Raw genomic sequence first — 26,469 nt, 5'->3', positions numbered from 1 at the left:
GATACTAGAATCATCAAGAATTTTGGCGATAGAGCAATAGGACCTGAGATATGTTTGACTGTTCGAGAACCTCCTCCGGAAACTATAAAAGGCCGGCAGTCCAAACCGAAGACATTCGGGGAGTAGTATAGAGTCTTATAGCGAGTCAACAGCGAATTAGTTGGATTCAGCTAAAGCTAGGAGACAGTGGAAAATTTCAGACGATTTGGAAAGACGATAGAGAGTATCTACGTCTATTTAAAAATTATATTAGGTACAAGCTGTGTTTTTGGGAAATATTATATGTTGGCAAAAGTCTATATACAACTTTTTTTTTTTTCAAAATAAATATGTATCGTATTATTTCCTGGATTTTATTTATTTATTTTTTACGTAACCTATGCTTATTTTCTTATAATAAGCGATTTTTTTTAAAAAAAATTCTCAACACATACTCATGCATTTAAGGGTTAATATGCTAAAGCAACTGAATTTATTGAAATAGTTGAAACACAAGATATGAATTGGTATAATTGTAATGATTTAAAAGAAAACTTTAATACACTTTGAAGTCTTAAGATGAAACAGTTCTTGGTCACTTCAATAATAATAGTAGGATTTAAATTCAAGGCAAAAATTTGTATAGTTTTACACATCATGTAGTTAGTAATTAATGGTTATTTTCATATTTTATTCTTAGAATTAAAAGCGTTTTAAAGAAATAATTTGACATTTTCTTTTTTTAATCTTGAAACTAAAAATAACACTAAGTGGATTCAGCTTTTAATTGTCAAATTGAAAATCCAGACCGAGGTGCAAAAAAAGGCACTCAACATAATATTTTATATTCATTAGCTTGTCTAATTTTTGTTGCTATTATTTGCATTGTTTTCTGAAACAAACTTCCTTCAGAAAACGGTTTTCAGCAATATTATAAACTTTGCAGCTATGAATTATTGGAGGAAAAATGACTTATGTGAGCAAATGAACAAAACTCAATGTGCTTTAGTTTTTCCTTTGTAAATCTGCTGAATTAAATGCTGAAAATAAATGATCTTTCATATTTGAATTTTTTCTTGCAGCTTTTTAATTAAATTCTATATTAGTATTTATCATTAAAAGATAGTTGCTGAATAGGTAGGTATACTTTAATTTTCTTTTCCAATAAGTTTTTAAAATGTTAAGCAGTTCTATTCAGATACTACTTTGTGTGAAATAATAATATTTTCAACACCCCAAAATCACACAATAAACTGTAATCTTTCATAGCTGGTGTTAATTTAAATACGCCTCGGCTGCAGATATTCAATCGTAATAGATTATACTAGAAGAATACAACTTCAATTTTCTCTTCTGTTTAATGAAATTCAATGCCAATATCTCTAATATCTGTCGGAAGCTCAGTTGTAAGGTCTTAGAAGCTGATGAATGAATGACTAAATGCAGGAATGGTTAATTCTCCCCCTCCCCATAGTGCTTATACATTATTAAATGTACATATATATGTAATGATATTTTTAAACTCTAATTTCAATTCTAATTAATTTCTAAAGTTTTATCGTCATTCAGCCCATAGTAACTTCATTCTAAAATATTCTCTTATTTCCTAATCCCATTCCACTTTTTCTATTTAATTAATTCAACTGAAGCTTTATAAAATTGCTTTCGTCAGCGTTTCCCACACTCCGAGTGAAGGGACAAAAAATTGCTGATCTAAATAAATTCTAAACGATCCCTGTATTTCCTTTGTCTGAATCGGCGCGTGTAGAGAAATTCCTATCAAATATTCATGGTATATAAGACCAGGGATAATTAATTTCTCCCTTTTTTACGTTCATCTGTTCTTGTATCGTGCTGTGGACGGACATGCCTTGTCCGTGTTGCTTGTGCCTCCCAGGATGGAATAAAAATTCAAAGTGTCTTCATCTTTGACTTCGGTCACGATTCTGCTTCAAAATTTATAAACTTATATATATATATATATATATATATATATATATATATATATATATATATATATATATATATATATATATATATATATATATATATATAATATATAAACCTCGTGTCACGGTGTTTGTGTTCGCACTCCTCCAAAGCGGCTCGACCGATTTTTATGAAATTTTTTATGCGTATTTGGTACTATGAGAATAGGTCGTAAAGTACAATATATTTCATAACGCTAGGTAATTAGGGTGTCCTTATCCCGTCATTCCACGTTCAACGTATGCTGATGAGATCACCGCTTGCTTGAAATCATCGCTACTGTGGCGTAATGTTAAAAAAGACCAACTAAAAATAAACATGCGCGTCCAAATACTGCAAGCTCCATCTACTGACATATTCTCGGACCATTGTTAGATATCGGCGATGGAAAAGTTGCTGTCTATGAAAGTACTGGATGCATAAAATTGCCCACTCATTTCTGCACTATCGTTGATTCGCAAAATGCTCTCATTGACGGCATATTTCCCGATGTACGCACACAATACATAAATCATGCGTGGCTGGCAGAAAGAGCCATTTTGGCAGCAAAAAATGTTGGCGTCGACGATTTAAACTTCAAGATACAGCAGTCGTTGCCAGGTGACTTGGTATCGTACAGTTTGCGATGCTAACGAAGCTGTAAATTATCCAACAGAGATTTTGAATTCACTGGATTTACCAGGCATGTCACCACACCTTCTACGATTGAAAGTTAGATCCCCAGTTATTTTACTTCGGAATTTCAACCCACCATGGCTGTGCAATGGCACGAGATTGGTCATTAAAAAAATTGATGAAAAACGATTTTGAAGCCGGCATTTTGAATGGTAAATTGAGAGCCGAAAATGTTTTGTTGCCACGAATTCCAATGATTCTCACAGACGTGCCAATTGAATTCAAACGCGTTCAATTTCCTATTAGATTGGCATTCGCAATGACAATCAATAAGTCGCAAGGCCAAACGATGTCTCTTTGCGGCTTAGATTTGGGCACACCATGTTTTTCACACGGACAATTATACGTGGCATGATCTCGCGTTCGCAAATCATCGAGCTTATTTGTGTTGGCTAAAGACGGACTGAGAAAAAATATCGTACACTCAATTGCTCTTCGAAATGAATATTGATTTTCTTTATTTCATTTTTATACTTTAGTATAAAAAATATGTTACTTTTTTCACTTTACGTTTAATTTGTAAGAAATCAAACAATGTATATGTTCGTTACGTTAATGAAATACATTGCATTGAGAAATGAATGGTTGGTGGGTTTTTTGTTTTGTTTTTATCAGTGATCACCGTCTACAGTGCTCCATTCCCCTTTCTGTCATAGATCCCATGTCCACACACTTACAATACATGCGTTATTTTTTAATTTACGACCAAAATATTCACTAGAAATAATTTATATGGCAGAACAACGTTTGCCGGGTCAGCTAGTATATATATGAAAGCGCACATACAAGAAGCAAAATCGGTGAAATCAGTTCATTAAAATAAATTAGCTCAGCATTTAGTTTTTACAGATTTATTTGCTTTGATCAGTATGGTATGATATTCATATAAATAAAAAAAAATATTGTAAAGAATTTATTAATAAATATTCACAGTTAAGGCTTGAATGTTACTACTGCATTTAAAGTTTTTGCTGCTCTTCGCACTTCTGGTACTTCATCATTTAAAAGAGATAATAGCTATAAAATAAAATCAGAGAATACAGTTGTTTTTTTTAACGCCAGGAAAAGTTTAATATTTTAAATAGAATATATATATATATATATATATATATATATATATATGAGGAAAGGCAACGACCAGCATTAATATGAAAATATATTTATTGAGATTAAAGGACAAAACATTACTAACATAGAACACATAAAGATACATGAGCGTGAACTGCACGTCTTGCAGTCTCACTGCCCAACTCTCGTCTACTAATAATGGCAGGAAAGCATCGTGATGCATGACGCAACATGGGCCATATAAGATACGGGATCTGTCAACAGTTCCCACATATATATGCCACTATATTATTAACAAATGTGACCCTTTAATAATAATAGTGAACGAGATGAATTATTATTTCATGTAATCAAAACCACCAATATTATTAATCATTAAAAAATTTTCTCAAATTTTGGTTTGAAAAGCAATCTGTTGCTGTTTATTTATATTTAAAGAAAAAGTTCTTTGGAATAATTATTGGATCGTAAAAGTAAAATGTTGTATTCTAAATCAGCTTTTAAATTGTACTTTTGCGTGGTGCTGTATCTGTACAATGCTTTAAAAAGCGTTACCATTTGCTGTTTTGAGTTATCACGTTCACATACGAACAAATGGGTAGACAGTCAGAATATTGACGCATTAACAAAATATGATACAAATTTCCAATTATAGAAATCGAACTAATATCACGTACTGCTTGATGAGTTAAGGTCTCAGCTTCGGAAGCGGAGGGCTTCAGGTTCGAGACCCGATACTACCGAATAAATATCGTGTAAGCGGCTCTGGTGCACGTTTAATCCGTCGGGGCCAAACGCCTTCCCGCTGGAATGGTGCAGAAGTTTGGAGAGGGAGGTGGCAGCTCAGGTGTCGTCCTCGTCATCTGACCACGATTCAAAATGACGAGGTCCGTCCCAAAATAACCATAGTGTTGCTTTAAAATGGGACATTAATATAACTGAACTAAACTGCTTGATTATCTAGTTATTTTGTTCATATGCACACGAATACTAAATTTAAAAATCAAATATTGTGGTAAGAATTCATAACGATTTTCATTCAGCTTGCCTGTTGCGTTTTCTAAATATCGTGTATGACAGATAAGCTGTGGCGCTGTAACCGGGAGTGTCCAAGCTCCGAGTGGTAATCTTAGAGGGAGCCATGGAGATAAAACATCAGTGCAATTACGACATTTTGAAAAAGAAATCTCCTGTGGGGACGGAATGATGTCATGCTCCTAGCGCCACTTATCTTCGATGCGGCAAGCGTAATTCCAAAAATGTCTTAGGATTTGGGACGAATTTTGCAACTAATGCAGAGCTTCGTATATGGGAAAGTAATAACTACTGACATTCAGCTACGTCGCAAACCGAAGACAGTTTAGCAACAAACAGAGCGATAATAGAAAGAGAAATAAGTATGATAACAAAGCAAATGTGGCAACATTCCATTAAATAAAGGCTCGTACTTGATATAAACGTTTAAAGCTATAGAAATGAAAATATTAAATATGGAATTTTTAAACTTCTGCCAATGTGTAGGAGGGTTCATGGAATGCTTAAAGCTAACTACTATTCATCTTATTTGAAAACTTTATCAGAAATGAGAGAAAAAAAAAGATATTTTTAAAAGTAAGAAGAAGAATAAGAATTTGATTTTTTCCTAGAAAATGAATCAACAAATTAAGGACAGAAATTTACTTTTTATTAAGCTACTGATCACCTACTATTAAAAAAAAACTGTTAAAAAACCTTTTTGGGTTAATTTATGTCTTTTTTTATTTTTATTTATTTTTGTATTTTCTGCGATTTCTGCACAAGTTTTAGGAATAATAACAATTGCAAACTGATCCGCCGAAAGGTACACGGAAAATGATGACCGGACCGCCGCTACAGCTACACTAGCGGAAACTGTGGTTGAGTCCTAAGAGCCATCACCGGCCACTATACAACCCTTCCGTAAAGAAGTACATCCCGTCATCGATAGGAGGAGCTATAGCCTATATAGGAGCTCCCGCCTTTTCGTGTACCCACAGGGGTGGCGAGATCCAACCACCATCTGGAAGCTTCTCATCCTCAATTACGAGGTGACCCCCCCCCACGTGGGACAAGCTTTAGTGTTAGACATTTAAAGAAAAACCATGCGAAAGTTATTTTCGGATCCGAATTTTACGGTCCTTGTGTTGTTTTTCCAATCCCGTTCCATGATCTCAATGAAAGTAAACAAACCGATGATTCGAACCCGACTTTTTTGCGAGTTTTGTGGTTGGCAACAATCGCAATGCAAATCGAGCGACTATTTTAATTTCGGCTCGTGTCGTAGTTTGGAGAGAAGAGAAGGATAGGGAATATGAGAAATGTGTTTTAGCTCTAAGAGAGAGAGAGAGAGAGAGAGCGTCGACTGTTTGGCGATGCAACTGTATGTTGCTTCAACATTTTAACTATGCCGATTAGTTATTTTAGACGGTTCGAATCTGAGGTCTGGTAATGTTGATTTAAGTTTTTATTATTCAACTTATTATTTTGATTGCTCCAGTTACGAGCACATTGACTTTATTCTTGATTTTTAATAAAAGTCATTTTTTAAGAAACTGCTTTCATCTTTATGCCTTCTTGACACAAAAATTTCACTGCTTGCTTTGCTAAAGTTTGGGTTAGTTTACCCTAAAGTGAAACAGAGTTGATTATGAGCCTAGAAGGATAACAGTTGGTTATAGGCAAAGAAATTTTAACATTTAGGAAGAAGTGAGAGTTAACTGTAATCTTAACGCATAATGATCGAATAAAAAAAAAGACTTTAAATAGTTATTGATTTGAAATAGACTGCTTTGGCAAACCATTACATTAAAAGTCTTAATGCAATCTTAAATAAACAAATCAGAAAGTTCATCTATATTTGAAGCAATGTAATTTCACATAAGATTGATCAATGTAATAAAAATGATTATATTTTAATAAAATTTAGTTATTTTCAAATTTGGTTTTTACTAGAAGTCCAATGGATGTTTACAGCTAGTTTCTTTTAAGTCTTTTAAATTTAGGAAATGGAATGTTTATTAAACTTTGAAAAATAAATATTCCTCTCAATTTGCTATCTTGCATTAAATGCCCTGTTATTTTCTAAAAGATTTAACTTTAGTGATAAAAGTAAACAGAATTTTTTTTTTTAAAAAAATTTACAACCTCTGGCATTCTATCTATGAGCTGTTTTCTTCCAGGTGGCGCTTCACTCAGTACAGTGAGAACCTTAAAAATTTATAGTAAAAAAAATACTAAAAATAACAAACTAAATATAAAAAAATGTTTTTTTTTGTTAATAATTTAATAATAAATATTTTAAAATTCTAAATTTAAAAAGATCCTGTCTGACGGTGAAACATTTTTAATGTATTTGACTCCTGATCTTTAGAAAATGTATCTAGGTTAAGATTGTTACAATTTCCAATTCAGCAAAACAGATTAAAAGAATTCACAAGAAGATTTAAATAATAAGTAGATGGAAGAAAATGAATCTTAAAATATTTGAAAGTTTTATCAAATAAATTTTTCAAATTTTCCGAGTTAACAAATATCGATTTTAATTTATTATAATTTAATTCCGATACTGAATTTATTTTCTTATTCTCTATTTTCATTATTTATGACCATATAGAAATATGCTGAGAAATTCAAAGCATTGGAAATGAGCTTCTAAATACCCATTTCATTGAATTTACTTTTTACGTGTAAAGTTTTCATTTAAGTTCAAGTTAAAGATGGTATCGCATTTGAAGGCCACAAAATATTTTTTAAAAAGAATCACGATTTGAAATACAGCATATATATTCAGTTCTTCGTTTGTAGTATTAATATAATGATATGCTGTTAAGTATGCGTTCAACAGTTTTATTTAATGCTCTTACATCTAAACCGGCCAAGCCCGTCCGCGAAAGTTCAATACTTATGAACCAATTTCTGTTTCAAACGTGTGAGGAAGAATGTAAAACAAATTATCATTGAGAGTGCTGTCGCTTTACATCATGAATTCCTCATTTGAAAAAGAAACCAGCCCCACAATGACCCGTTAATATAGAATTTACACGGCCGAGTTAGGCCGGCTTAGTTGTAAAAGGGTTAAATAAATTCAAAATCAAGAATGGTGAATCTTTCATCGCAAAGATTTCTAGTCGAATTTTCCTGGCTGAACAATTTGAATATTTAAAGTAGATAGGTAAAAATAGTTTTTTTTCTTCTTTTTTTGCTAAAATATCAAGTGTTTCTTGATTTAATATTCTTTTTCGTAAAATCACTTGAATTTTGTTTCTAAGTTCTTTCTTTAGGAAATTACATTCACATAAATATGCATTTTAATGCTATTTCACAACTTTAAAGCTGCTTCCCCAAATTCTAAATTTTAATAGAATTTTTGTGCAAAAACTTGAGAAATTAAAATCTAATGCATATTTTTCTTTCAAATTTGATATAATAATTTCTCAATATCTTCTACAATTTCCGATCGAGAGAATTTCCTTTATTTAGAAATATTTTATCAATTTTTTTAATATTTCAAAATGAGAAAAAATTTGAAAATTTCATGTTATTTATTATTTAGACCTTAATATTTAAATAATTTAAAGAAAATTGTTGCTTATTTTTTTTTATTGAAGCAACTAAGTAATATATTTCTTAAACTATCTGCAACATTTTGAACATATCATTTTACAAACTTCTAAATTAAATTGTTCTTGCTTTATACCTCTTTTTAACTTTAAAAAAAAAAAAAGAAGAAGAAGAAGAAAAACTCATTTTGTTTTCCAATTTTAAAAACACTTTTGATATTTAATTAGTGTATTTTGATTTCATAGATGTTTTTTCTTTCTACTTTATGCAAAAATTTAAAAATACAGCTATTTTGTAATATTTTCCAAAAAAGTCATCCTGAACGTTGTCACATATATTGATAGAAATGCTAATTGTTCAAGTTTCATTTTTTTCTACCAACCGATGTTGCTGAGCATTAAACTAAACGATTAAAATAGAAAAGCAACACTAATGCATTATTTAATTAATTTGAGATTTGCCTACTTTTATCGCATTCAAACGGATTTCTGGGTTCTTTCTCTTGACGAGAGGCATGATTCTCTCAATTGCGTTGTCTCCAATCGCCATGAACTTTCCTGGAGTGGCTGAAGCAATCCTGCTAAGCAAATATGTCAACCATAAAGTAAGAAGAAAAGAAACAACTCATGTCATGTAAAAGAAGAAAAGAAACAACTGGCAAATACTTTGAATGAGAGTTTAAAATATCTCACATCATCAAGGCAGCCAGTCCTTGCGCTTGAACTACTTCGTCTTCGCTGTGACACATGTCCAGGAGAAGAGGAACGGCTTTAAGATCCAAAGCTCGGTTTCTGCCCTTTACCTGTTCTCTACAAATACCATTCAAATGTTATTCAAATATGTGCTACAGTCTATAACAGCGTAAAAACGATTCCTGGGCGCGTTTTAAAACTGCCAGGTGTGTTAATATTAAGAAAAGAAATTTATCTGAGATGATTAAATAATCTTAATAATGCATTCAACGATTTTTCTTCCTATCCTTGTGAAGTCATCGCTTCTTGACCTAACTATTTTGGTGCTTTTGAGTTACCAAAAGTATTTTGCGATCGCAGGCCCCATTTTCAGCTTTTGTCTGTTTTATTGCCTGCTGACATCTATAGTAGTTTTCATTAGAGTAACTTATCTCGTCTTAAAGATAATAATTTACAAACTTATTGTCAGAAACCAACGCTTTGCTATGGCTGATCCACTCTTCCTTAGCCTACATAAATGGTGTTCTCTCTGGGTCTATCATTAAAGAGGGGTCTTATCTCTGTATAAGAAATAGGCGCATGAGTCTCTCGCAGTGGGGACTTCTTTTGCATCAACCACAAAGCATTATTTGTCATGGCGATTTTGTCACCTCGAAAGCTTCGCAAAGCAGAGTTAACTCATTTGTGACTAACTAATTTGCAAAGGAAAACATTTTACTTGAAAAAGGACTTGGGGAAACATTTAGTTTCTGTGTTTCCAGTAGATAATGATGTATTTCTATGTTTAACAATTTCTATATCAAAATATTGATAAACATTAATTTATATTAATGTCTGTTATATATGAATTACATTCATTAATGTTTTTTATATAGAACATGCTGTATAACATGCATGAGGACAAACTTGGTAATAGAGAAAATAATTATTTTTAAAAAATTTCATTCATTTTTTCTAAATAATCAATTAGAAATCCCATTGTATAAATATTGTTGATCAGATCAGGACTCCGATCTCAGCATTTGGGCTAATTTTCTGACTCTTTTGCTATGTCTCTGCCAAGTCTCTCTGTAGTAATGTTGATTCAGTCAAGTAAAATATTGTTACAAATCTGTAATGCTGCTTCCCAGCACGGTTAATTCATTTAATAAGAAGACTGTTTTACAATCAGCTCCGTTGGAGGCTGATCGAATGCCGGATCAGTGATCTCAGGGCTTGGTGATCATTTTGTGACCTGACGGCGAATTTGGCAACAAAATAGATAATGGAAACTTCTAGAATTAGAGTGATTCATCAAATAGGAACTGAGTTATGCCTGATTGTTCAAGAACCTTCTCTACCCGCCTCCGGGAACTATAAAAAGCCGACAGCCTCAAGCCGCAGTCAGTCATGAAACGAGTTGTCGAGATGATAGCAAAGAAACAGCGGCATAATGGGATCAGACCGGCGAAGAGCAAGCGTTGTGAGGAGCTCAAAAGATTGCCGAATTGAGCTGTGTGTCGAGTCCTGGTGTTTATTGGGGAAGCAGCATCGAGTTGCGAGTGGAGTGGCCAGTCGTGTAGTAGTGAGTCGGCAATTGGATATAGCTAAAGCGAGGAGATAGTGTTGAATTGCAAACGTTTGGAGAGACTGTAGAATGAAGCTACGTAGATTCCCTCCTTCTGCTGAATTCTGTCTGTCCGCTTTGTGTGCTGTGGTTGTTATTACTACTGATTACTACGTGTGGGCTACTATTTGTTGTAGTGTGCTGCTGTGTGTTGCCTGTGTTTGTCTCGGCTATACATTTGTCATTTGTGTGTATTCGTGTTCAATAAAAGGCGCCGTTCGTTATTAAAGGACTGTTATTTCATCGATCAACAAATCGCAAAAGAACCCCGGAAGTATCGATAACAATATGTTTTCCAATACTCACTTTGTGTCATAATTAACACAAAATCTATCCATGACCAACTGACGATTTTCTAATATTCTATTTCTGTAGATCGGTAATCGTTATGTTCAGTGTTAAGGAGAAAATTTCAGTCAAGCTTTGTGCTGAAATCAAGTTAATTACTACTGCATTACTACGAGTTTGGAGACATTTTTCAATGTTAAAATAAATATAAGGATTGACCAAATGAAAAGTGGACAAGTTGAATGAAAAGAATACCTTTATTATAAATCAAAAGTAATTGCTATGGACACAGATCCCATCGTTTAAGTAACAAGTCTATGTTCTTGATGTAGAAAGATGGCGGTTGATTCTTGACGAAGTCCTGCACAACTTTCTTCACTTCGCCGCCCGAATGGAAACGTGTCTCCTGTAATGCTCTCTTAAGTGGCTCAAAGATGTGGAAGTCACAGGGTGACAAATTCGGATTGTATGTGGGGTTGTTCCAACACCTTCCAACGGAATTTTTTTTAAGGTCGTCTAGGTTTCACGGACTGGCTTTGCTATGGAGAAGAATCACTTGTTATGTAATGAGGCCTGGCCGGTTTTTTTTTTTTTTCTGTAGTATCTTCAGAGCATTGCAATATTGCGTTGAACTGATAATGTTCCTTTGGAACAGGAAATCAATCAAGAGTGGTCCATGGCAGTCGAGGAATCAAAAACCGTACTACTGCACGTTGTTTCGTTCCGCACCCATCCATGTAGAGCACGATTTTATTTTCGACCAGTTTCCCCTAATACGAACAGTTTTCACTGTTGAAATCGTATGCAGTGCACACCTCCTATCACCCTTTATATCCCTGTTCGGTAGAGCTGCTATAACTGCGGTGTAATCGCAAGTGTCTACTTTTCATTTGGGCAACCCTTATATCTGTGATATCCATTGTTTTAAAACTTTTAATTTTACAATGAACAGAACCAAAGAAGAACATAGGAAATGATAATTACGTCAAATCTTTTATCACGGTAGCAGCCCGTGCTCTGACGCTTTCGGAAGAGTTCTTTAGCAGAGGAATGACGGTCTCTAGGCATTTGTGGTCCACAGCGTTCTCAGGATCTATGAGGCAGCAGATATGAAGCGTCTGAAGGAGCACTTCCTAAAATACAAAATCAGGGGAAATCATGGCAGAAACGACATTCTATATTATTGATCTAGGATCCTGTTTCTCTTCTGTTGTACGCTTGTTTATTAGTTTGTAAATCTATTGAAAGAATTTAATTCAAATTCATTCGTGTCTTTTTAAAGACCTTCAAGACCTGGTGGCAATCTCGGCTGGTGGACAGAGAATCGCTTCTTTGAAATCAGAATTCACAGAAATGCTGTTTATGAGAGCCTGATGGACTCCAGAATTACTTGTTTGTTTCCAAGTTAACATTCCTTTCTCTCGCCGAAGGCAGAAATATTATTTTTATCATATTATCATTACGAAAAATCATGTCTCATATCCAAAAATTATCCTCGGTATATTTTAAAAACAGATTTTAATCTAATTAAGTTAAATTACGACTTAAAATTAATGACTTGTAATTACAAAGTACTTGATTAAACAATGGCTTCAAATTAGTGATTTGGGACACCAAAGTATTATACTAAACCATGGCTTCAAACCTTACCAATTTTTCTAATCTCATATGAAATTAATGGTCATACCACTAACGGTCATATGAATTTCATGCCAAATAAACGGTGCGAAATATTTCAAAAGCCTTACTTCATGGCAGAATTTTTATGGGAGGAAAACAAACTTGAAAAAGTCTGCTTACTACAGTCATTAAATACAACATTATTCACGGACTTTACCAATTTTTATTTCACATGGAAGCTCAAGACTGCTAAATGCGACATCAAAAGTCGGCCATTCTCTGCACTTCCATATTCATGAGATGTTGCAATATAAAACTTAGACAGGATCTCCAATATCAAAAATTGGATCATCTTCGACAGTTTTCATCCCACCAAATTTCGCCACTTTCCAAGTGTAGCTAACTAGTCAGAATGCTCTATTATTACTATGCAATCATAATTTAAAATTTTCTTTTCTTTATTTTGATAAGATTTTTTTTACATTAAAATTCGTCGATATGATTATATTAATGCCATTTTATATGGTTGCTGAAGTCGGCTAGTATTAACAATTGAATTAAATTAGTCCACTTTGATGAATTATATCTTTTATCACAACATAAATATAGTTGAAAGTTTATTAATATACGTGAAAATTGCACAGTAATGTTGGAGTATTCTAATTGATTAGTTATACTTCAAAATGGCGAATTTGTCAAGTAAACGGCGAAATTTGGCGAAATATTTCCAGGGATAAAAAATAGGGATTGAAAACTATGTCAAAGTTTTAATGGGATTGAAAGCTATGTTAAACTTTTAATTTGGAAAACCTCACAAAATATAGAAGAAAAACGATAACTTCTGAATATGTGTAAAAAAATCATAAGCATTCGTATGAAATAAAAAAAGAAAATTCAAAATCAGTAATTGGAAATTATGTCGAAATTTTTCTCCATAGAGAATGCAGAGTGAAGTAATGTGTTTTTGTTTGTCATGAAAACGGAGGACATTTGGGTGGGCTGGAAACACAGTAAAGTTATTGATATATCAAGGAAACCTATGAATTTTCATAAGGAATAAAACCTTTTGAGATCTGCCCAGAAAGTTGGGCTCGTAAGCTTTGCCGCCATATTTCTCCATAAAAAATGCACTTTAAAATTTTTGGATTATCGACCTTTGATGATATATTCAGAGATCGTGAGCTTTGACATGAAAAAAAGAAAGAAAAAAAAAAAACTTTCTGCAATCAGTTCTGCAATAGATCGGTAGTTTGAGTTGACGAATTCTGTCGCAAGATTTTTTAATGTACAGTATGAGAGTGGGCGGTTTTTTTTTTTTTTTTTTTTTTTTCCGATTTCTCTCAAAGATGGTGGGTGGCAAAAGACACATTACCCTCGATGACATATCTAGCAGTTCTGAGCTTTCATATGAAGTACAAAAATGACGAAATCTACCCAGCGGTTGGTGCTGGATGATTGATTTATTGGTCTTCTTTATTATTTTAAATTTATAAGTAACTAGCCGCCTTTGGCGACCAGTCGGTTCGCCAATCTTAATGTTCGTTTAAATTTTAATAATTAAATATTTTACGCAATTCCTACTTTAATAGATTCTTTATCAAAATATTTTAAAACTTCAAATTTTGATAGTCATATAATTCACTCATAATATTATAAAGGTCTTCAGTCATCACTCATAATAATATAAAGGCCTTCAGTCATAACGTAATATGTATCTCTCTAATTTTCTGTTAGCTCTCGTAGAATTTATGCTTTAAATTAAAGTGGAAAGAATTAATCTGCAATTAATATAATAATATTTTTTGCTGAAACAAAGCATTTTTTTATAATATGATTACTGATAACAGAGTCACTGAGCGTTTAAACTTTATGGGCACTAAAGAATATCTTTCTTAATTTATGTAATATCTCAAGAATTTGTCAACAAAATATTCTCAGATTCATCATGACCAGAAAGATTAATTAACAATGTTTCATTTTAAATGCATCAAACATTAAGAAAATAAATAGAATCGTTTCAAATAATCAGCCGAAAAATCGTAAGCCTAGCCTCATGACTGTTGGGGAAAAAAACTGAAGCCGTACTTATTTGGCGGCGTTCCACCCCTACACCGTGCATGAAGCACATCGTTGGTGGTACTTATTTGGCGGTGGGGAAAATGAAAAGATTTTTTTTTTTGGCGGGAAAGTTAGTTTTTTTGGCGGTGGGGAAAATGAAAAGATTTTTTTTTTGGCGGTAAAGTTAGTTTTTAATTAATAATTAAAAATTCAAAAAAGGACTATCTTATCTTTTAAGTTAGATCAAACTGCACACGGTGTGCAAATTTGATTAAAATCGGTTAAGTAGTTTAGGAGTCCATCGCGGACAAACAACGTGACACGTAATTTATATATATTAAGATAAAATCATTGCGTTTATCCTACTAGAATGTGATCAGGTTCTCTCGATATTCTTTCTATAAGGACTGGTATGCCTCCTGCTTCCACTAGGCCTTCAGCACCTGGAAAGAGAAATTTTGATTATTTTGAAGCCATTTTATATACGCAGTAAGATTTTCAGAAAATTGCAACAAAGTTCAACAATTAGTGAACAACCAATATTGAAATGATGTCCTCTTTGGAAATTAAAATTTCTGATGTTTCGTCTACTGACACTGCGTTTTTCGCTATTTGATAAAAATCTTGTTTATTTTACCACAAACGCTAAATTGCATTTTCTAATAGTTAAAAATGTTATACAGATGCAGTTGAAACCATTTGTGGATCCCTTCCTACAAGCATAACTAATGGAACAAGTAAAAACTAGTCAAGTTGTATGTTATTAATATCGGATTCCTCCATCAAAATCGCTTACGAAATGCCTAATAAATGGAGGGGGGGGGGGGGGAGAATTCTTCTATCTCTCTAAATCAGAGGTTCCCAAACTTTTTTTTCTCGTGGACCACTTTCAAAGTTTTACTATTTTCGGTAGACCCCCTGCTGCTACATTTCTACTATATTCCCAAAACTCCTAAAAAATATCACCCTAAATTGGGGGTGTTAAGAACAACAAAAAAAGTAGCACATTTTCTTGTGCCCTATTTATTAAAATAAAACTTGTGGTTATACAAAATTATAAATATTTATTATTACAAACAATCAACAATTGACAAAAAATCAACAATGAACTCTGAAATGTAAATCAACAATAAAAAATAGTCATACTTTTAATGAGACAGATGTACTTGATGAATTGACAGCAAATTATCAATATTTGGCTTCAGTTTTGTAAGAAGTAATCTCAAATCTCCCCGTTCAGTGATGTTCAGTCTGCTCCTTTTTTTTGTTAACAGGTTGGTAACGGCACTAACTCTATTGTTCTATTCAATTCTGTGTTTGAACTGAGTCTCGAATATTTTTGAGTACCTACCTAGTGAATGATGCTACATGCCTACTTTGATAGGTAAATCCAATCCAAAATTTTTGTTCTTTATTATGAAAACCAGAAAATTTTTCTTGGACCCCCACTTACAACTTGTGAATCCCTGTTTTCTTTTCACGTCTACGTGGACCCCCGTGTGGTCTCCTATGGATCCCTGGGGGTTCACCTGGACCACTTTGGGAACCTATGCTCTAAATGGTTATGCCACAGACAATTTCAGAATAAGTGAAGCCGATGAAGATTAAATAAATACATTCTTTCTGAACGGCATTATAGTTTTTGTATATTCATGTCATATAAATAAACCCAAATAAATAGTTACAAGCTCGCTTTAAAACTTAACACAAAAATTTTATTTTCTAGGAAACTAATCTTTCATAAACATATTCAATCAAAGATTAATATTTACTAATTTTGTTGCCAGACGAAATTTAAATTTGTTATAATTAAACATTCGATATAGAGAGTAATAGTGTAACCTTAAAAAAAAACTAGTTATCATTGGGCGCCAAAAACTATTCCTGTTAGGGAAAACGAAACTCTTAAGGAAAGAAGCTTAAATGATTTAAATCTTTTTAATGAAATATTAAAGGACATACACGAAAAACAATAATAGGACAAAAAATTAACACAAACATTTAAGGAAAAGTACAATTATGGGAGGTAAACATCATGCTTCCATCTTTGACTCCAGAGCACAGACTGAAGTTTTATAGAGCGGCCGCTATGTGGCAAGCTGGTAAAGTTGTCTGGTTACAATAGTAGTACAGAAACCTTCCAAAAGAAATTATAAATTCTTTAAATGTTTTTCTGATGCTACATTCTTTCAAATCTAATATTAATGTATTTTTAGCAGTCTGTTTTGCAACGAATTGGAGTTGGTTCAGTTTTGAATGGCCATCTGTATATTCCTAAGTGCAATTTTCAATTGTGAATTAGTTGTCCATCAAATGATAATGTCTATTCTAAATAGAATACTTTTTAAATATATATATATATATATATTGCCATTTCATTCAATGAAATTATTAAATATATTTCATTCTTTCTACAATACAACTAAACAATCTTTTATAGATGTTTTTAGAGGATTTGTATTGTTACCATACGTATAAACGCATCCATAATGCATAGCCTATTCAACGCAACCAAAATCATGTTTGAACGTATTGTAGAAGATATATCCTTATGCGGAAGTATTTAACATATAGATAAAAAAAACACAGATGATTCTTAATTTTTACAGTTGGTTAAAAAAATTTTGTTACATTTTGAAACTGACCGATTGGAGAAATGACGAGTCTTTGAAGGACAATATTAGCTGCATGTCTAACTTCTTCGTCCTCGTCCTTTAACAAATTCAAGGTTTCGTCGTAGAAGCCGTGGTTGTCGAAAGCTCGTCGTCCAGCAGGGGTAGCTGGAATTTTAAAAAAAAATCATCGCACACTATTAGAGAATTAACTGTTTTATATCTAAAGAATACCACATCTGTGTATGAGTGCTAAAAAATAAGTTCTCTCGATTTTCAGATATCTATTCATCTTCCAACGAAATTTGCAGATTTGTGGATAATAATTTACAGAACTATTCAGATTTAAAAAACTTAGCACAAAAAAGTGGGATCCGACCTATAATAATTGAATCATGATATAGTTTATAATGTCCTTTGCCATCTAAAAGTGGAAAAGACCTGCTATCCAGAAAAAGAAAGGATAGATTAAAATTTAGTGTAATGATTTTTCTTGAATGCATTATTAGCGTCATCAGAGGTGAAATGTTTATTCTTTATTAATTTGTTTTTAATTAAACAGTTAAAATGCCTTTTAATACTTTGACATAGGTTACGAATAAAGGTGTTTTTCTTTTCAATTAAAAAAAAAACATTGAACTGAGCATTATTGTTACCAGAAAAAAAATGACTTAAATTGAAGGTTGTAGATTAAATTTCATAGAATAGATGTTTAATCAGTGCTGTAAATCCCATTATTACAAGAAATTAAACATCTAAGAAGATATCAACTTTTATGACATTCCCTTTAACAGTTAAACAAGTCCAACAACTTCATACATGCATTCTAATTTTAGCACAAGTATTGCATCTTGTTACAATAACTATTTAGCTATTGCATCAAGGCGTAACATATCAATACTACTGTAAAGACTGATTTCATTTCAGTAATTCAAGTACTTATACATTAGTCGAGCTATTATAGTCATAAATCCACAAAAGCTATGTATGTTACGGTAAATGTGATTAATCCGGTGATTATGTATAATTACCGATGATTATTCATAGTCACCAATAAGTTTAATTGTGATTATGAATAATCACTGGATTAAAATATTTACCGTAATATATATAGTGCATCAAAATATATACTTCCAATCACAAAGTTTTATTAAATGAAAAGAGCAGTTGTATGAAAGCACTTCGGCTTCAGTAGAAGAGAATAGTGTTATAAGCCTGTAAAGTTGTTTCCCAGCACGGTTAGTTCTATTTACAATCATCTGCATTGGATGCTGCTCGGGTGCCGAGCCAGTGATCCCAGAGCTTGGTGACGAATTTGGAGACTCTGGTGGTAAATTAGATAATGCTGAAAACTTTGAAAATTTTAATGATACATCCAATAGGAACTGAGATACGTAAAGAACCTTCTCGCTCCGCCTCCCGGGAAATATAAAAGGCCGGCAGTCTCAAGTTGCGAGAAACCAGATCAGAATCGTAGACAAGTAATGAGTCTTCGAGAGGATAGCGATGCTACGGAGGAGTACCAGCGTTGTGTGGAGTAGCCAGTCATGTGGTAAGGGAGTCGACAGTTGGGTACGGCTAAAGTGAGGAGACAGTGGGAACTTCAACCGTTTGGAGAGCCGTAGAGTGAAGCTCCGAGGATCCCCTCTCCTGCTGGATTCTGTCTGGCCGCTTTGTGTGCTGTGGTCGATTACGACTTGTGGGCTACTGTATGCTATAGTGTGTTGCTGTGTGCTGTTCTGTGTGTACGTCTCGGCTGTATATAGTTGTTGTTTTTGTATTCGTCGTATGTGTCTTTGTGTTTAATAAACGTCGTTGTTGTTTTCTACTGAGGCCTGCTAATTGTGTTTTTATACCATATACCCACTACAAGCGAACCCGGTGAAATCTGTAACAACAATAATAATAATAAAAAAAAAATCCTATGACTCCACAACGGCGGAAAGTGGCATTGAATAAAAAGTGTTTTTTTTTTTTTCCTTCTTAATTTATCTATGCACACACAGATTTTGACATTTATATGCATAAAATTTACAAAAATATGCTTATTTTGAAATTTAGGGCGAGTAATCACAAATTTAGATACAAACATTTATTTCAGAAATGCAAATTTATGCAATGCAGAAAAGCTGGTTTATATTTGTTTAGCATAATGTTTTTCATCTTGAATATTTCAAAGTTGCAACTTTGACTTTATAAGAAAGAGAAAAGAAATTTGATGAGTTAAAATTTAAGATTCCCAAAGAAGAATTAGACCAAAGAACAAGGAAATAAAATTCTTTGCTAACATTTGTGAACTTTTAAAAAGAATGAAATATTTTAGCAACAAAGAGCGTTTGGAAATGCTAACTTTTTATCCTTATATAATCGTAAAACTGATATAATTGTAGAAGAATACAAACGTTGTTTTCTGAATTCTCGATATCCCTCTGGAACAAGTATTTACAGAAGAGTTTAATGATAACAAAATACATAATCCTTACTCCCTGGGGAGGTGGAGAAGTTATACAAATGATGAGGAAATTGATATACTGACATATTTTTCAAGTTACCCTCGTTTTAGAGAACGAATAGTCAGTTCAAAATTCAACATTCTAAAAATGAGAGTGTAGAGAATGTTTCAACTTAATAACGGGCATCCATTCATCATCATTCATGGAGTCCAAGAGCTATTACAATCATTACTTAGACAACTACAGATCGACATCTACTATTTTTTTAATTCGGCCGTACTTAAGTTAAATTTAAATCCTTCTTTTCTGAGAAATGTGATTTGGACAGATGAATGTCACTTTAATTAAGAAAGACGTATTAATCTCAAGATAATCATTTTGGAATGGTAAAAATCCCTTTTTTTTTTTTTTTTGCTCTAGAGGTTTATCATTAGTGGCAAATTTCTGTAAGTGCGTGGTGTAGCATTTTTAAAAACTCGTTGATTAGTTCTGTTTTGTACATTAGTAGGCTGAATAGTTACCGATATATTCAGCTAGTTTTCATTAGCAGTATGTCTGGGAGAAATTGCCTTAAACAGTTTTATTAGCAATATAAGGGAGAAATTGCCTTAAACAATACAAGTTTTATAGATATTTGCCAATAAATTCAAAGAAAAATGTCTTAATGCACAAGTGATGAATTCGATCCATAAACACATCATTGAAAGAATGCAACTTTCTATAGATACAGAAGAATATGTTATTATTTCCTGATTCTGCCCCTTTAATAAACTTTTGTAATATGCATATTATCCCTGACAATTGAAGCTAAAGACTCTCTCAAACACCGTCAGAGGCTTGGAAAATGGTCTAATTAAATGAATTTGTCCTTTAATATTTCGGGAAAGTTTACTGGCAAAAACATGAAATTTTGCTTCCTTTTAGATGAGGATAAGAACAATATTTTACTAAATCACACTTTATCTCAATGGAAAGGGCCCTTTAAAAATTTTATTTTTTGAAATTTTTATTATCATTTTCTATAAAAGCCAAAGTATTTCCATACATTTGGTACCTTAATTTATGAAATTTGTATTCAGAAGTATGTATCTAATTGCAATATCTAAAAAAAAAAAAAAAATAATAATAAAAGCTTGTTTTAGTTTGCGGTGGGGCATCCTGTATAGAAAGGAATTTGTATTAATAATTCTGAATGTGTAAATATGAAACTTCTAAAGAATTTTTAAAATTTTGGAATTTGAAATGTTGAATCTTTGGGTACTTTCGAGTAACTTACCGGTTACCGCTCCTAAGCACTTTGCAACGTTTAATCTTAATTTAGAATCAGGATCTTCACATAAGTCCTTTAGTATAGGAACAACGCCTAAAATTTAAATTTCTGTTTTAATATTCAGTCTTTTGCACATTTCCGAAATATCAAGAAAAGGGTAATTCGTTTTAAACCAGATTGTCAGTAAGACCTAGTAAAGCATCAATCAAGCGTTATTAATAACACATATAACTAAATTCAGTATTTGAATGCTAATAAATAAAATTTAAATTTAAAAATAACGATGAAATTATTAATTATTTTACTGCGGAATCTTTTTTCTTGCTTTAATTTTCATTTATACGACTAATTGTTAAAGGTTTGTAGATGAATAAAGTATTAATAACTGCATCTTCCTTAAAAGGAGGGATTGTATATTTACAATTTCTCCTTTTGGAGTAAATGTAAATGTGCAGTTTTCGCCAATGAAGTTCAGTGGAATTTCGCCAATTTACGCCAATGGAGTTTTAATACTTCGATGCTAAACACCGCTACGATTTGGCATGGTGTGGACTGGGAAACTGAATGTCTAACTAGAACTAATTTCCCTTCAGTTCATATAAACGCCAGTCCAGAACAACGTGGTGATAAAGAATAATCAGAACGTATCCAGACAACTTTAATGATTATTCTTTGGCAGGATTCTGTTTTAAACTAGAAATTTTTATCCTAAAATTGAGATTCCATCAGCAGGCTATTACAAACCGAAGCAAATAACTCTGATATGCTTCCAATTGGCTTTTTCAGGCAATCAGAATTAACTAATCCCCTTAAGTGACTGCTGTTCGGTCACTGTATTAATAGAATTAATTTAGTCACGTTTGGCTACTTCGATGAACCACATCTTGTTCCCCAGCTGAAAGTACTGTTTTTTAAATATGCACGGTAAACATAGAGAAATATGGCTTTTTAAGGGTTTTGGCCAGTTCTTAAGGTTGAAAGCTCTGTTAAAGCTTTATTTTGCGATATTTCTTTAAAAATAAAGGGTGGTGGGGCAGCAGGCTGCGAATAATGACATATATAGGGGTTATGAGATACCATATAAAATTTAAAAAAAAAAAAAAAAAAAATGGCGAAATCAGCTCTGTAGTTGAGGCCACGGAATTCATCATGTTTTCCCCATAGACAGTAAAGTAGTAATTTTAAAGATTTCTATCGAAACAAGAGGTGAGGAAAGAGAGACCGGCGGCCATTGATGACACATCTAAGGAAGTTTCCATATGAGATAAAAATTGACAAAAGAAGGTCAGAGGTTGGGTCTAATAATTGGTTAACAGAATCGTTGATATTCTAATTATTTCGATTGCATACACTTGCTTTAGAAGTTCCATTACCCTATGAGCCCTGTTCGACAGGAACATTTGTCGATAAATACCTTTCACACCTTAAACTCATTTAACTGCCCTAAAGCGCCTGAGTCAGGTTCCTGTCGAACAGGGCGATATCGGGCTGTCAGGGCTCATAGGGTTAAGTCAACCATTTAACACTCCGACCCGCCCTAAGGCACACGGATTTAAACCATAAAACTGAATGACCGGACCGCCGCAACAGCAATTGGCGGGAACTGTGGTTGAGTCCTAAGGGCCGTCACCGGCCACGGTACAACCCTCCCCGAAGGAAGTACGTCCCGTCATCGATGGGAGGAGCCAGATCCCCCACCTATTAGTGTACCCTCCAGGGTGGCGATATCCAACCACCATGCCGGAAGCATCTCATCCTCATTTCGAGGTGCCCCCCCCCGAGGGACTGCTCATAGGGTTAAAATTATTTTATTGCTTTAACTTTTGCAGTGTTAATTTTAATCGGTACTTTTCCCAAGCATATATATTAATGAGAAATATCACATGCCAATTTGCCGAAATATTCCAAGCGCGACAAATTTATGTAACGAAGTCTGCAAAGAACCTTACATTTCACATCATAATGTTACCGTAATTAATGAATATAGGGTGAATTTTGGTTATTTTGTTGACTAGTGAATAGGAAAGTATATGATTTATGTATTACACACATTCGGAGCATATACGGTATATCTATACATTATTTAGAGTATATTCTAATATATTACACACATTTGGTTTCGGTTTCGGGCCAAGAGTACCCAAAATTTGGAGCCTGATATTTCTGAAGATACGTTGTGTATTTGAATCTGGTATTCACTAAATTTAATACCAAGGATCAAAAATTTTCCTACAAATATGACGTGGAAACTTGGAAAGAAAAATGCCGGTGCAGGTATAAATGTCTGACCACAATTTGAAACGACAAAATCTATCCAAGTATAACTATCTTCAAAAGAAAGGAGAAAAGATTAAAATTCAAAATGTTATTTATAATTTTGAAATTTGCTCCAAGTTTCTTTCTTTTGCTAATCATACTCATTTAGTGTAAATTACTAATGATTAATGATGATTACTCATTAATGATGATAATACTCAATGATTGATAAGGAAGTTCATACGTAATGGCAGTTTTCGATACTCACTAGTAAACTCTTTTGAAGCCACTCGCCTTGAGTCGAATACAAAGTCACATAAGGACTGGACAGCTCTTCTTCTTTCATTAATCTCTGAACTTTGCATCTTCTTCGCCTAGAAGCGGAAAAATTTGTTTAATTACAGATGGATGTGATTGCTTGCAATCTCAAAACTCTTTCTATTCAAAAACATCTGTTCTGATTTTTCAATTGCTGCGAGTGATCTTGGAAAATAAATGCTATCGAAATATTTTGATTTATCAATAATATGTATTGACTGCTATATTTGTGAAGCAGACATATGTAATTACAAATTCTATATTTCCTAACTTTATTCTGATCTGAGGGGTATGCAAAATATGTACTTTAGTAATGAATAATGTAAAAAAAAATTCATAAAGCCTCATCTATAGCTTCTGTTTTCTATACTTCATATACTAGAAAGTAAAAAGTGAACTTACAAGATAAATGAAAAGGGCATTTCCGTTTTCAATAGCGCTATTATGTCATAAGATTGTCGTCTCCATTAAAGAGGTTTATAAATATAATGAATAGCACATATGTGAGATCACTAAAATAGTTCGAATATATCCTTTTAAAGTTTTGAAGAGACCACTTCTGCTGGTTTTTCTTTGTTATCCAAGAATATTTTTTGAATAGCAAAGAATTCGAAATGGTCATTTTCCTTTTGGCGACTTTTATTTGGCATATGGTTTACTTTACTCAATTTTTTTTCGTCACGTGGGTGACCCACTAGAGAGGAAATTTTAGCAAAAATAACTATATTACTTCTTCCAGCTTATGTTTCGCCTCACCAAGGATGCCAAATAACTAAACTCAAAAATCAAAATGGTTGACAAGGTTAGCAATATTGCGTTGTCAAAAGAAATACTGTACATGCTTGTTTTGATTACCATATTGACGACAAACTCAAGAGGTACATTAAAACAGATTTAAATCAAAAATCTTTCTTACCATAACTGGTATGGCCCATCTTCCAAATGATAAATTATGCTTTTTTGGATTTAAAACATATCCTCCTATAGCAGTAACGGCGGTTTTTCGACGCTGCGAGTGATCAACCATTATTTACCGATGTAAAATTAGTTTTTATTTAAATTCGATTTAAGTAAGTTTTGTATAGTATATTTATAAGGTATCGAGAACTTCTTCGCTAAAAATTGAAAAAGAATTATAATCTATAAATATTTTTATTTCATAATAAATCTCGCGTGTTTCAAAAATCAGTTAATTAGGAAAGAGTAAAGCTACACAAAGGAGGCTGGGGAAGTAGCAAGCATAAACGGAATTCAACATTTTAATGGTGAGTGTGATGCTCAAACGGAGCTCCAACGGAGACCGTGATGCGCACACACACAAATTTGTGGTGTGCACTGCGTAAAGCGAAGATTAAGGAAAAGAAGGTGTGTGTAGGGGATTTTTATTTAAAGAATAGTCAACTAAGTTCCCAGGGTTGATGTTCTTTAAAATTTTCAATTAAATATTTTATGTAACTTGATCTCTTAATAACTTTTTTTACAAATATTTTAAACTTCTAATTTTGATAGTCATATAAACCATGCCATTATAATGCAAGCAATATACCGATCTCGGTAGAGGCCATTAGGGAAACTTGATGGGATCACCGAAGAGCAGTACCACCTAGCACGAACGAACAAAGGACGCTTTATGATAATAGAATAATAATAATAAAAAAAGTATCCTCTAGAGAGAACGTATCTGATCCAGAAAAAAAAGAACAGTACCCACACCGATAACAGGGAAGTAGTAATAAAACTATACCATTATAAAAGTTTTACGTTGTCCTCACTAATTTTTTAAAATTTTCTGTCAGCTGTCGCAAAATATGAACTTGATTAAGCTTCAATTAATACAAATTTTTTTTTTGCCGAAACCAAACATATTCTTTTTAAAAAATTGGAAATGGGAATCAGAATTGTTCAGCATTGAAGTCTTATGTGGACAGCAGAATAATTTTTATAATTTACGCAATATCTGAAAGAATTATGAAATAAAGATTTCTCTGATTCATCATATAGTTCAATTTTTAATTTTACTTTTAAAAGTATTTAAATGGTGTTTAATAATAATATTTAATTTTGTTTCAATCAATAAATGCACTTATGAAAAAATTATGAAGTTTAAATTTTATACAATCCTTTGGTTCTAAGGAGTCATTATAAGTGAAATATTCTCAACATTCTACCTTTTAAATAATAAAAAACTTTTGCATGTTCTGTGATTAAATCTGACTGAGTTATAAAGTTTTAAATATCGCTATTTTTGGACAATCAAAACATTTGTAATTTTACGGTAATCAGCCTTCGGAAACGCCAAGTGCTAATTGGTGTATCTTCTCTGAGACGGTCAATGGATTGGCTTACAATTCGTTTTTATAAGATAGTGATATTCAGATTTTCAGAGCACACCCAGTCTGAGTGAGTTCTGAAGGCTGAATAGGCTTCACAGGAGGCCGAATCTTTCATTTTATTTAAATTAAGCATCTCAAAAATATTTCACTAAATATAAATTTTAATAATTTTATAAGAATGAAGGTCTGTATAAAAATTTAAAATTCTTGGTTTGTCCGAACATTTATTAACTCAAACTAGATGACATAGCATTATTACTAGTCATTTTAGACGATTTTTCCAATTAGATGCATACCCTTAATACTAACTGTTTAGAAATTAGGTATTAAGCACCAATTTGAATGGGTACATAAATCATGTCTACCATGCAAAATTACAGAATTATTGGATTTATAGTATAGATATTTTAAACGTTCAAAGAAACATTTTTCTTTTACTCCTCTTTCAAGAAAATATCATGTTTCATATTTATTTCCTTTTTACTGATACGTGCTGATTTTCTGTTTAATTTACAGTAGGAGTTAACAATCTTTTAATTTGAGCTTTTGTCAACTCCTGGTAACAAGTTGACAAATGTTCAAATTTACATGCTGATAAAAGCTAACTTTTCCCAAGCATACATAGTAGCATGCTCGTGAAAGCTAAATTTTATTTTTATTATGCGAAATAATTT

General features: G+C 32.7%; 1 protein-coding gene across 1 annotated transcript; it reads right to left on the bottom strand.

Moving 5' to 3' along the window:
- Window positions 1–3,576: 3,576 nt before the first annotated feature.
- On the bottom strand, window positions 3,577–24,489 carry LOC129983961 (radial spoke head 14 homolog). The gene is made up of 10 exons (XM_056093693.1): window positions 24,379–24,489; window positions 23,413–23,518; window positions 20,895–20,981; window positions 17,199–17,333; window positions 14,920–14,996; window positions 11,860–12,008; window positions 8,982–9,098; window positions 8,755–8,866; window positions 6,871–6,936; window positions 3,577–3,660 (listed from the first exon to the last, which is right to left on the bottom strand). The coding sequence occupies exons 1-10, from the start codon at window positions 24,487–24,489 to the stop codon at window positions 3,577–3,579; spliced, it is 1,044 nt and encodes a 347-aa protein (XP_055949668.1).
- Window positions 24,490–26,469: the final 1,980 nt, after the last annotated feature.

This window comes from Argiope bruennichi, chromosome 9 (assembly GCF_947563725.1).
Source record: "Argiope bruennichi chromosome 9, qqArgBrue1.1, whole genome shotgun sequence".
Taxonomy (NCBI): domain Eukaryota; kingdom Metazoa; phylum Arthropoda; class Arachnida; order Araneae; family Araneidae; genus Argiope; species Argiope bruennichi.
The sequence above is the reverse complement of the archived record's forward strand: the minus strand, read 5'-3'. Positions and strand labels throughout refer to the sequence as shown.